This window comes from Tursiops truncatus, chromosome 3, assembly GCF_011762595.2.
Source record: "Tursiops truncatus isolate mTurTru1 chromosome 3, mTurTru1.mat.Y, whole genome shotgun sequence".
In the NCBI taxonomy this organism is placed as follows: domain Eukaryota; kingdom Metazoa; phylum Chordata; class Mammalia; order Artiodactyla; family Delphinidae; genus Tursiops; species Tursiops truncatus.
Window position 1 is genome coordinate 113,029,339 of NC_047036.1, and position 13,087 is coordinate 113,042,425.

Here is a 13,087-nt window from a genome sequence, read left to right on the forward strand (position 1 = left end):
GTAATTTTCATGAATAGTGTAAGATGTTGTGTCTAGATTCATTTTTTTGGCTGTGAATGTCAGTTGTTCTTATACTATTTGTTGGAAAGACTATCTTGTATCTATTATTGGGGAAGTAACCAAGATCCTTCATCAAAGATCAGTTAACTATATTTATGTGGATCTATTTCTGGGCTCTCTATTCTGTTCCTTTGATCTCTGTTCTTTTGCCAATACCACACTGTCTTGATTCCTATAGCTTTATAGTGAGTCTTTAAGTTGGATAGTGTTAGTCTTGCAGTTTTGTTTTTCAATATTGTGTTGGTTGTTCTGGGTCTTTTGCCTCCTCATGTAAACTTTAGGATCAGTTTATCAATATCCACAAGATGATTTGTTGGGATTTTTATTGGGATTTCATTGACTCTGTAGATCATGTTGGGAAGAACTGACATCTTAAGAATATAGAGGCTTCCTACACATGAACATGGACTATATATCTCTGTTTAGTTTTTCTTTGAATTCTTTCTTTAGAGTTTCATAGTTTCCTCATATAGATTTTATATCTATTTTGTTTGGTTTTTACCTAAATATTTAATTTTTTGAGTGCTGATATAAATGGTAATGAATTTTTCATTTCAAATTCTACTTGTTCATTGCTGGTATAGGAAAGTGATTGACTTTAGTATATTAGCCTTACAACTTGCAGCCTTGCTATAAGTGCTTATCAGTTCTGGGAGTTTTTTTGTCAGTCATTTCAGATTTTCTGCATAGACAATCTTGTCGTTTGAGAACAGACAGTTTTATGTCTTCCTTCTCAATCTGTATACCTTTTATTTCCTTTTCTTGTCTTAGTGCCTCAGCTAGGATTTCCAGTGTGTTGTTGTAAAGGAGTGGTGAGCACATCCTTGTCTTGTTACTGATCTTAGCAGAAAAGCTTCTAGTTTTTCACCATTAAGTATGACGTTAGCTGTAAGTTTTTTGTAAATGTTCTTTATCTCAAGTTGAAGAAGTTCCCCTCTATTCCTAGTTTGCTAAGAGCCTTACTTAGTTTTTTAGTTCAAATTTTTGTTTAAAATAATTTTACAGATACTGGTAGAGTTAAGTCTTTCAGTTTGCTGAAACAGAGGTTTGTCATCTCAAATTTAAACCTGGATTAGATTCTGCTAGAAAAATAACTTAAAATGTGATGTTGCCTATCCGTGTATATGTATAATTTTGAAAATTGTTATGATCAAGGCATTTCTGATGTTTGTTTTTTTGAAAACAAACATACAAACAGACTGAAAGTCAGGAAGGACAAGTGAGACTTAAGTGAAATATCTGAAAATTTTCTTTTTCATATAGTGCTTGGGTTGGGTTAAAGGAAACACAGAGCCTGGAGTTTCTGATAATCATTAAACATTTTTTCTGTCTGGTTTGTTCACAGATGTTCAGCCTGTTGCCTATGAAGAGCCCAAACATTGGTGTTCAATTGTCTACTATGAATTAAACAATCGTGTTGGGGAAGCTTTTCATGCATCTTCTACTAGTGTGTTAGTAGATGGATTCACAGACCCTTCAAATAACAAAAGTAGATTCTGCTTGGGATTGTTGTCAAATGTTAATCGTAATTCAACAATTGAAAACACCAGACGACATATTGGAAAAGGTACTTTTGTCATTTTCCTACATTCAGTTGAATTCAGTCATTTGTTGTGCTTGCTGTGTAGTCTGCATTGTGTAAGGTTCTGGGGCATACAAAGAAGCTTAAGGCATGGTCCTGCCCTCAAGTTGGAGATGTTGAAGAATGTATTAAGTAAAGACAGACTTCTTTTCTTTATCCTACCTATTTTTTCTTCATGGTACTTAGGGTCTGAAATCATACTATTCTGTGTTTATTTTTTTAATTTTCAGTCTTTTTGACTGAAATACAAGCTGTACAGAAATTTGCATTGTTCACAACAATATCTTCAGCAACTAGAATGCTGCCTGGCTCATAGTACATACACAAGAAATATTTGTAGAATATATGAATGCTAGTGAAGGATTAAAATTTTTAAATTATGGTATTTGTGGAATATTTTGGGTTGAAGACTTGAAAGAATTTCCATTATGTTAGAGGAACAGGGTTACTGGTAGGATATCCAGTTTGAATGACGTAAGTCTTCAATGGCTTCACTGCCACTTCTCCCACCTTTTAAATTCAGGTAACAGGGTTTTATTTATAATTCATCCTGCAAGATAGTTGCCACAGCAAACAAGGAACTTTTCACATTGCAGTGAAATGTCTCATGCATCAAGTGGTCAGAAAGGAAACCTATCCCAGGTAGAGCTGTTTGCCTCTCTTTTAAGAAGTTTTGTTTTTACCACTTGCTACTTTTTGCTTCTTTGACTTGAGGAAGTCTTGGTCCAAATTAGGAACAAAAGGTAAATAACTTTAATTGTAAAATGATTTCTTATAGAAGAGATTCAGAAAAATACTATGTCCAAAAATAAGTTGGAAAGAAAGTTTCCATTCTTTTTTGACAGAACTGTCAACTTGCCATGATTTTTTTAGGTAAAATGCCTCACTTCTATGCATTGATTTTTCATTCTGCAGTAGAATAATTTAAGAGAAATCTACTTGGTGAATTCTTAAATTCTAGAATCATTTTCCTCTTTTTTCCCAGTATACAGTTCTAGGATCCTTTCTTCCATGGCTCATTTTTATTTGCCCAGAAGCAAAACTAGTTTTTAATGTCATAGCCTGAAACTAGTCTGTGACTCACATGTGTGTACTATGATGGTCTTTTTAGTACTATTTGCAGTAGAGAAAAGTTGGGAACAACTTCAGCTCTAGCTATATAATTTGAATTTTTAAATATTGAACATTCATATATTATTTATATATATTTTAAATACCCAAAACATTTTTTTAAAGGAAAGTAAAATACATCTGCCATTTAAAGGCTTTTCCTATGACCTGAAATTACATATGTGACTTAGCTTCTTTTTTTTTAAATGCTGCAGACCTTTCCATTAGCAAAAAGAGTGCAAAACTTTTTGCCAAACAGCTATTCATGCTACTTGATAGCACTAAGAATTCCTTTGAAAGGACTCATCATAAGGTGCTTTTTGGGGATTTTTTTTTTTGCCATTGCTTTCTGTCATAGAGATGATAAATGATTGTTGGAAAAGGAAAAAAAAAACCTGAGAACTGATAACCTAATATGCTGCCAACTTGAGGCTTAAGTCTTAGTTATTTGAGGATCATTTTAGATTTAGGCACATTAACCTCTTGATTATCTTTGGCAGCATAAGGCCATCTAGTGGTAGCTCCTGTCTGAAGACTTGCTATAGTGAAGTGGTTATTCTTGGTTGCACCTCATACAACTTCCTCGATTTCATTATACTGCTTTGTTAAGTTTACTCTTGTAATGCCTGTCTTTTTAAGGTGTTCATCTGTACTATGTTGGTGGAGAGGTGTATGCAGAGTGCCTCAGTGACAGCAGCATATTTGTACAGAGTAGGAACTGCAACTTTCATCATGGCTTTCATCCTACCACTGTCTGTAAGATTCCCAGCAGCTGCAGCCTCAAAATTTTTAACAATCAGGAGTTTGCCCAGCTTCTGGCTCAGTCTGTCAACCATGGATTTGAGGCAGTATATGAGCTTACCAAAATGTGTACCATTCGAATGAGTTTTGTCAAGGTGAGTGGGTTGTGACCTGTAGTTTAATTTGAGTCACTGTAAATATGTATATTATATGTCTGTAGGTTATAATTTTAAAAAGTCTTTGTTAAATGAAAGGTAGTAACTATTTTTTACCTGATTTAATAGGTTTTTAAATAAAATTCTTGAATTTATAACTTAAACCACATGATTGGTCTAAGATTTTATTTTATAATCCAGACATTATAAAGTGCTCAGTATTGATATTGATATTGAATAGGGGCTGAGTTTATAAAAGAATTTCAGTTAAAGGCTAAATTGCTAGAAAGCATTTAATATTAAAATTGCTTTTTAAGTTTCTTAGCTTCAGCAGTTTCAATCATTATTGGATCCCATTAGGTTGATGTAAAGAATTCTTTACCATACTAAAATTATTTTCCTTGTTTTAAGCTCTGTTATTAAGGATTTGAAAAGTTCAAAGAACTTTTCAAATTTATCATTTGCTCTTGGCCTAATTTTATTGGTATTCCAAATGATGGTGCATAAGCAAAATTTAGAAAGAATTTTGGTGTTATATTTCAGCAACCTGTCCTGTACCTGCTTGTTCCTTAAGGATTTAGCCAAAGAAGAGCAATTGTCAAATGCTCTGTGTACGTTTTTTTTCTTTTTGGCCCACAGCCCCACAGCCCAGTGTTTTCTTGCTATAGGCTTTGTTATAGGCCTGTTTATGCAGCAGTTTATCAATAGCCCTGAAGGCATTTCCCTTGCCTTCTATAGAAACATGGCTTTTGCATATTCAATTTAGTCTCCCAATCCACCCTCATCACAGCTGCTTACTTTTCCTGGGCCAGGACTACTGTAAGCAGTAAAGCAGAGAGCTAGTTAAATTCAGGCAAATAGAAGTGGAAAAATTCTGTTTTACTCTTTGGAGTTTTAGGCTAAAGTGGTCCAGCTCAATTCATCCCAGTAATTTCCCATCTTAAAGGATAATGATATGTGACTGCCACTTTAATTACATTTGTATGCATTGATCAGATTTACAACGCCTTATCTGATGTTTAAAAAAAACCCTGAAAATCGAAAGCTTTTTGTTTACAAAATCTGATGTGAACTTACATGAGGTTATATTTGAGTTTTATTTATCCCATTAAGAGAGAATCTAGCTCACTGCAGGAATATTAATATTTTAATTATGAGGTATTTTACCATTATTAACTTCCTAAAAGTAATAAAAAAAAGAATTCTGAAACATATCTTGTTCCAAGGGTTTCTATTAAGGGATTATATGTTATTATAATGATGCAGCTATTGTGTTGCTTTTAATTTCATGGTGAATGCTAAGATTGGTTTTGTGATAGTTTTTCCTTTAGGTATGTCTGTATATCTCTACTGTTAAAGTTTATTTTTGTTAGTGTGTTGAAATTGGTTTCGACTGGTTGACAATTTAAAACGTGACTTGCCATGTTATCTGTTCATTTTCATAGGGCTGGGGAGCAGAATATCACCGGCAAGATGTTACCAGCACCCCATGTTGGATTGAGATTCATCTTCATGGGCCTCTTCAGTGGCTGGATAAAGTCCTCACTCAGATGGGCTCCCCTCTAAACCCCATTTCTTCTGTTTCATAGTGTAGAAGTATTCTTTTTCAGTTATATTATTAGTGGACTTGTTTTAATTTTAGGGAAAATTTCAGTACAGATACTGTGAGCTTACATGGAAAACAGATATTACAGCTTATTTTTTTTCTACATAATTGTGACCAATACATTTGTTTTTGTGATGAATCAACATCTGTTTGTATTCATGTTCATGTGATTAACTCTCAAAAGTGTTGTGAAAGATGCAAAGTGAGTATTGTGCCCCAGTTCAGAAGTTTGGCATTGATCTTAAACTGGAACATACTTTTGCCTTATTGTCCCAGCAGTTTTTTTATTTGTTAAATTTTTTTGGAAAAGTAATAGATCACATGATGAAAATTATAACAGTATAAGAAGGTGTTCAATGAGAGTCTTCCGTTCTATTCTTGATTCTCCAGAAGCTGTACTTTTACCAGTTTCTTAGTCCTACCAGCTTTAAAAAAGTGTAATTCATTGTTTTATAAAAGCATATGGTAGGGGCTTAAAGGAAACTATAAAAAAAAAGTCGTTTATTTGAAGGAACACTATGCACTGCTCTAACAGGTAGTGTTCAGTAAAAGCCAAGTGATAGTTTTCTAAGTGACATAAAATTTACATTTAATACAGCTAAATGTTTGTCAGTGTATTGTGACTTCACTCAATATTATCTTTTGTAAAATATTTCCTTTTTTTAAAAAAACTTACTGCAAACAACGGATCTCCAGTATATGTCATTTACTCAAATCTGTCATAAGTACTACTTTATAGCTAGTGACAGTGCATGCACGGCCTTGTTCAGTTGTGTTTGCTGCTTTTGGCCAATGTTGCAAGAACTCTAATTTTGACATGCATTAATCTTTTATTTTGCACTTTGATGGGTGATAGTTTTTAGAGTAACCTTTTGTGAAACACACTCAAGTGACTTGGACTTACATGTTCATCCTTGCTTCCTTGGTACCCCTTTTGTATTAAACACTGCAATTTATAGATTACAGTTATAGGAAGTTATGCTTTTTCTAGCTTTTGTTGTATTTTCAACCTAGATTGTAAGACTGTTATTCTGTAGCTCCAATTGAAGGTGCCTTTTTAATTCCCTGCAGGATGATATTAATGTTGGAAAATCATGTACTTCATCCCATTGCTCTTACTTGTGTCTGTTTCCCCATGCAAGGACCTGTGTCCTGTAGCCATAGGAGCCTCTTCAGTCTGGCCCCAAGGATGAGGCCACCTGTCTGATGCTTAAATGAATTGAGCTAGCTGATTTGAAAACATTCACATATCAAAGAATACAGACTATTCTCTCAGTTACCATGGGTGCTCTTTTTCCATTTTTTTTAGCACCTATGTGGATACCAGTCTCCACAATCCTCAGAGAGGAAAGACATGAAAACTCTAAAATATTCATTTAATCAGTCATGCTTAAGGGCTTTGAGTAAAGGACTCTTAACCTCTTTTTCTAGGGAGCAGTCAGATGGACACTTAGTTATGGCATGAAGAACAAATACACTATTTTGGAAAAAAAAAATCACCTAACTTACCTATTAGAAGAAGCTTATTTTCCAGTGCCTTTTAAAAATATGTGGAGCCATGTCAGTCTTCTGTTTAAAATGTTAGTTTCATTTGACTTTCTACTTTGCCCTTTGTGCTCTTATGAGGAAAAAAATGCATTTTTTGAGTAAAGGAGAATGCAGTTCCTTTTGTTTTCCATAACATTATTTATTGCTTTTATAAAGTGCAGCCAATGGATGGTTTTAGTTCTCTCAGATGAAGTGCCATATGTGTTCCAGCTCACAGTCCTTTGCTAAGTAAAAGGAAACTTTCTGACAGTCACCTGAGCCTTAAACGTAAGTTTTACATGACATGCATTCGCAATCTTCCAGAATTGTGTCAGCCACACGAAAGAGGTTTGTTTGCTTAGTGATAGAACTTAGCTACTTACATCATTCTTCTACTTAACAGGCTCATGGCACAATCTTTGGAACAAATTTGTAGAATAACTACCTAGGTTGACTGGCAGATACATGTAATCAACTTCAGTGGGCTTGAGCTGGTGGAAACTATTGAATTGTTTTATTGATGCTTACAACTGAGTTAATTAAAAATTGTTTTTATTCATGTAACAGCCTTTAGAGTTAGCAAGATTTTATGTGATTGGCTTTCTCTGTGTTTTCTCTAAGGAGCTGTGTCTCGAATGACAGTACTGAAGCAATTAACTGGTAAGAGTTTCATATAGAAGTATAATTAAGCCTGTTGTATTTCCTAAAAGTTGTTAACTCCACATCCCTGAGTTTTATATGAAAACTTCATTCAATCCAGCTGGTCCTATAATTCCTGAGGCTGCTCAGTACAGGAATGGATGGGAAATAAAAATTAGCCAGTGAGATTAAAAAAACTAAGTAAAATTCTACCAATGAAAAAAGCACCTCTGAAAGAAACCATTTCATAAAATTACAGTTTTAAGCTTTCATTTAATCTCCAGAATGGTTTATAGTCAAATTTATGAAAACATCATCACAACCAGAAAAATCACATTTTATAGCATGTACAACATTGAAATAAATACATGCCAGCTGAAAAGACAGAGTCTGGGAATAATAAAACTACAGCCAGTTTGGTAAATGCAAAAAGAGGAATAGAATCGAAATTAATCTCAGTAATGTATTAAAGCAACAAAAAGATGCTGACTGGAAAAAATAATTTAAGAGGTGCATTTGACTAACATCTCTACATAATTACCTGGCTTACGTTATGGAATATAAACTAGTAGGCATGTTACTGATCTACTGAAGTGAACGTTTTTTCTTTAGAGAAAATTTAAGGAAGACATCAATCTAAATGTCAAATATATATATCAGACTATAAATCACTTTTTACATTTTCTTGTTATGTAAGTAAACTATCAGTATGATAATAGAATTGTCTGGGTTTCTGAGGTGAAATCCACAGTAAGATTACTGTCAATAGGTAGTTCAATAAGTTATACTTAATAGTATGGAAAGAGGGTGTAGCTATTTTATACTTTTCATAACATTTGAGAGTAACACATTCTTTTAGGATGTAAAATGATCAGTAAGTATTCAGATTTGGAATCTATTGTTAAGATAAGGACTGGGGCTCACATTATATAACCTTCAGTATTATCTTAGAGTACCTGTGGGAAACAGTTCCCCTGTAATAATGTTCTTTTAAAGGAGAAAGTTTATACAAAAATGAAATCATGCCAGTAGCAGAGAAACTCTAAATTCAACTTTGATAGTACCTGTTTAAGTGTTGTATTTCTATTACAGAGAGCATCTAATATACCATTTTAGTTCCATTTCTTTATACTTTTTCTAGTTGCTTGCTTAATATTACTTTGGATCATTATCATTCTCCTACTTAAAATATATTAATATCTTTTATACTTTCTGAAGAAGGAAAAATCTTTTGATAATTATTAAATTCAGCTTCCGATGATGATTTAAATTTTGGACCTATTAACTCTTAAGAGGCTCAGAGCTCTTCCTTGTCTTATTAGTTAAATCCTCACTTAATCTCTCTGGTAGGAATTATGAATGTGTGTCCTCATTATACCCATCAGCTAGATAAGCAAGAATCTTTTAAGGTAGTAGATAGCCTGCTGGTTTTAGAAGTGTTTGGTGATTTTCATTGGCAGGAGTTTTCCTAAGTATTGGTTTATGGGCATCTCCTCAGATATTCAGTAGCGCAGCTTTTTGGGTGGTAATCTCAGGTTTGATGCCTGTTTCAACCCCTGGAGAGTAGCAGTTTCCTCATTAAAACAGGTGGGACTGGGGAGGTTTACTTCTCACAGAAGATGCATGTATGGAGAGAGAATTTGAGGCATTTCTTCTACGTAAACAATTCTAGTCAAAACCTGCTAAACAGAAACTTAGTTCTTTGTAATTCACTGGATTGAAGTTTAGCATGTCCTAATTACAAGAGGTAAGAGTATTTGTCAAGCCTTTGTTATATTGGATTTTTCATAATAGAAACTTCTCTTCTAAAATGCAGTTATTATGATTGAGGTGTTACCCTAAAATTGGATGATTTACAAAAACCAATGAGAAGGATTTTACATATCAAATTTTTTAAAAAATAAGAGCTTACGCTGTAATATTTGCTGTAGCAATTGCTGTAAAACATGTGGTGAGTTGTTTTGTTGAAAAGATCTAGTCTCGGAGCAGGATTCTTCTGTTATTTATGACAGAGTGAAAAAGGTTTGTGTCCAAAGAATTCAGTTCTTAAAATTCCTAAATTCGTCATAAACCATTGTCCTTTAAGGATTTATTTGAAGATAACTGTTTTTTAAAAGTTTGAAATTTTGTGTAGAGGTAGATTTTGTTTTACCCCGTTGATAGGTAGTACCTTCTTAATACTAGCTGGTGTTAGCTATAACAGAACTCCAGTGAGGCCAAACAATCCCAAGTAAAGAAGAAGTCTTTTAGAGTCAGATTTTCCCTTCTAATACCATTGGAGATGATGTTGCTTTGATTTATTCATAAAGTATTTTAACTGTAGGGACTCTTGGAGATAATAGTTGGGCAAGTGCTTTTCTTTTCAACGTGGTTGGTTAAAGTTGCATTTTGAAAATCACTTATGCTAAAATTGGGTAGGACTGTAATCATGAAAACTGGGTATTTGTGTGTAATCCTGCCCATGTTCTCTTAAAAAGATATTTCATATGCAGATGATAAAGACCAAATCACTGGCTGCACTCTAGGTCTGCTTCTTACTTGTACTTGTTCTCCTTCTGTTTATGTTGTAGAAAATGAAATTCTAGCAACATGCTTCAATTCTGTTATCTTTTTGATACTTATAAAAATGTATTAGGTTTTACTATATTGTGCTTTTCAAAGCCATAACTCTTAAGAACTTTGTTTTTGGATATTGTTTGCTAATACTTTATTTTAATAAATCTCAAAATCTGCTTAATGTGTGTTTTTGTTTGTTTTGGGGGCTATTCTTTTTTGATTTAACATGTTTCATTGAGTGAAGTTATAAAAAAGGATGAGATTATCAGTTGCTGTGACCGGCTGTGTTATCTGTTTGTGCACTAGCGATAGAAATTGGATATACTAGGCCTTTCCACCCAGCATGAGGTTTCCTCAGAAGGATCAGTATGTTTCTATTCTGTTTATAAGAGAGTTGATGTGTTTTTCTTTGTTAGTTTAGTTTTGTTTTGAAAAAGGATTTGAATCTAGAGTCTGGGGTTTTTTAGTTTAACCACTAATTTCCCTTCCCTAGCTCTATCTAAAATTAGAGGTCTTGACCAGATGATTGAGAGACAGAATAGTTGTTAGCAGAGCTGGCTTTGGAGTCTGCTTGCCTGCATTTGAGTCCTGGACCTCAGAGCTTCCTTAACTCTGTGCCCTTAGGCTTAACCACTCTGTGCCTCAGTTTCCTGATCTGTAAAGTAAAAGTCTACTCGTAGGATTTGGGGGAAGTTTAAATAAAGTAATACAAATATAGTACTTAGTGCCCGCCACATCAGAACTCTTTTGTTATTATTATTATCATAACCATCATCTCTTACATTTCTGCTACTTCTTTGAATCAGAGGAATTATTTCTGATGCTACTTGACCTTAGTAGATTAATCCTTGATTACCCACTTTGCGAATTAGCCTTGTTTTTCTTAATTTTCTCCTTTTAAAAGAAGTTCAAAATCACAGATTAGTTTTGTCATCCCCACCAAATGCCTGCCTACTTTTACTACCTTCTGTGTTGTATATACAAGAAGTACAAACTTATTCTAATTAGAAGGGGATGGTGAAAATCCATGTGTCCCCACTAGAAAAACCCAAACTAAATATTTTAACCTGAAAGAATAAATATAAAAGCTCTTATTATTCTCTTTAGAGAAAAGGCTTCATCAAAAGAATCCATATCTGCAAATTGCAAATCAGTTTCTTCTTATGCTTTTTTTTTCTTTTTTTTTATTTCAAGTGTAAGGCGTTTAGTAGCAAGTTCACTGTTTTAGAAGCATACTTTAAAAACATTTGTTCTGGCAAAAGATTTCAGTGAACAGTGAGAGGTGGTGTTGGCTTCTCTCAGATTTAAGATAATTAGTTTTCAAATTGCAATAGCCAAAACAGTTCAGGTGACAGGGATCAATTGTGACATTGGCTTCAATTTTCTTTTAGACGCGAGAACTCAATGGCTAATGCTATTCCATATTACAGCAGTTTTGATGCAATTCATATTTTATAAATATTTATAAGAAGGCTATCAGCGGGCTATAAGAAAGTATTTCCCCCTCCCATTTAACATTTTAAATATTACTGTGTTTTTTGTTGTTGAATTTGTAAGCCTATCTTAATAAACTGACTTTTGTAAAAAAAAAAGTCCTGTGTTCTTTCCGTCTAAATCACTTTTTGTGGTTGTATTTTAAAGGGGCTATAGGGAAAATATAAGGAAGAGTTTTTGGCAACTTGCTTAACTATCTCCATCTTAAAGTATGTTGCATGGGGGTGGAAGGAGAATTCAGGTTGGTGGTTAAGATTATTATCAATATTGTTTCAAGTGGACATGTGTTATAGTTGCTGTGAGGGGTGTTTCTTGAGGCAGTTTTTTGATGTTTGGGATGGATTTTGAAAGCCTTCTTACACTTTTTCTTAATCTCTTATCCCTTTCCTGTCACCTTTTATTTCATTTTAAATAATAGTTTTATCTGAGATAAATGCTGAGAATTTTAATAGTACAGAAAAGTATGAACTAAAAATCCCAAACCAATAGTGAACCACTAAACATCTGTGCATGTATCCTTCTAAACTATTCAGGTAGTCATTCTACATCAGTCCTTTCCTTTCTTTGACAAGAATTTAGCTGATTATGGGTGAAGCTATAGCTCCTTTTTTGAAAGGGTTCTAAGAGAAATTGGTTTGGTTCCAAAGTGTTTCTTGAATTCTGTATCCCCAAGAGAGCATTGTCCTCTGAGCTGTCTCTTGTTTTGTTGAATGGCAGACCTTTCCAAAACATATTACATCAAGCTTAGCTCTCCAGATATTTTAATGAGACTGCTGAAGTGACAGAAGAAGCCAATTGGGATTAATCTGGGAAGGCTTTCAGAAAGAAGGAAAATAAGACTTTGGAAAAGAAGGAGAAAGAAAAAAAAGTTTTTCATTCTCCGTAGCATTTATCACCGTCCAACATCCTACATGTTTTATTTCTCTACCCTGTTTATAGACTGTGTCATCTCATGGGAATGTAAGCTGTGGCCAGATATGTGTTCCCACTGCTAGAACAGTTTTTGATATATTGTAAGCAGTCGAATATTTGTTGAATGAATGAGAGTACTGAAACCAGATATGATTTTTTTATACTAGAATTTAGCTTTAAACTATGTAATAAGACAATACTTAATTGAATGGATTGGAGCTCAGTACTTTATTAGATCTCTTTATTACCCACCTCATAGGAGAAGAAAGGGGGAAACTCAACTAAGAACGTTCATATTTATTCTTTCTCTTTGAGCTTTTGGACCTTTGCCCCAAAGTTATCAGGCTCCTGGATTGTTGCTTAGAGAACCTACAAAATTAACAGGCAACTTGGAGCTTTAACCTGTTGACATTTAATATTTTCCCAGAGAATCGAAAGGGCACAGTTTCCTTGATGTATTTGACAAGAGAAAATAACAACAACAACAAAAAAAGTGTGCTTTTTAGTTCATGGCTTACAGGGGCAGGGGCGGCAGTGTTAAGAACCCTGTAGTTAGATTTTAGTGCCCTGGTTTAGATTCCATAATATCACCCCCAACTGTTGTGCCTGAGGGTCAGGCCTTTAATTGCATTCAGGTGGGGCACCCTATGCAGTGCCTTTGAGAAACAGAACAGTGACCTGTGTTTGTACTTCAGAATAAAAGAT

At 34.0% G+C, this 13,087-nt stretch overlaps 1 protein-coding gene across 4 annotated transcripts in view; it reads left to right on the forward strand.

Moving 5' to 3' along the window:
• Window positions 1–10,152, forward strand: part of SMAD5 (SMAD family member 5) — a 50,698-nt gene extending 40,546 nt beyond the window's left edge. Inside the window, exons 5-9 of one of the 4 annotated variants that reach the window (XR_002174185.3) lie at window positions 1,406–1,627; window positions 3,392–3,648; window positions 5,094–7,069; window positions 7,403–7,441; window positions 9,991–10,152. Coding sequence is in view for 1 of the 4 variants with exons in the window: in XM_004321876.4 (XP_004321924.2) it covers window positions 1,406–1,627; window positions 3,392–3,648; window positions 5,094–5,237 (623 nt within the window). In the remaining 3 variants the exon portion in view is untranslated. Of the gene's footprint in view, window positions 1–1,405; window positions 1,628–3,391; window positions 3,649–5,093 lie in introns of all 4 variants that reach the window. The other 3 variants (XR_002174183.3, XR_002174184.3, XM_004321876.4) reach the window with 3 other exon arrangements.
• The last annotated feature ends 2,935 nt before the right edge of the window (window positions 10,153–13,087 follow it).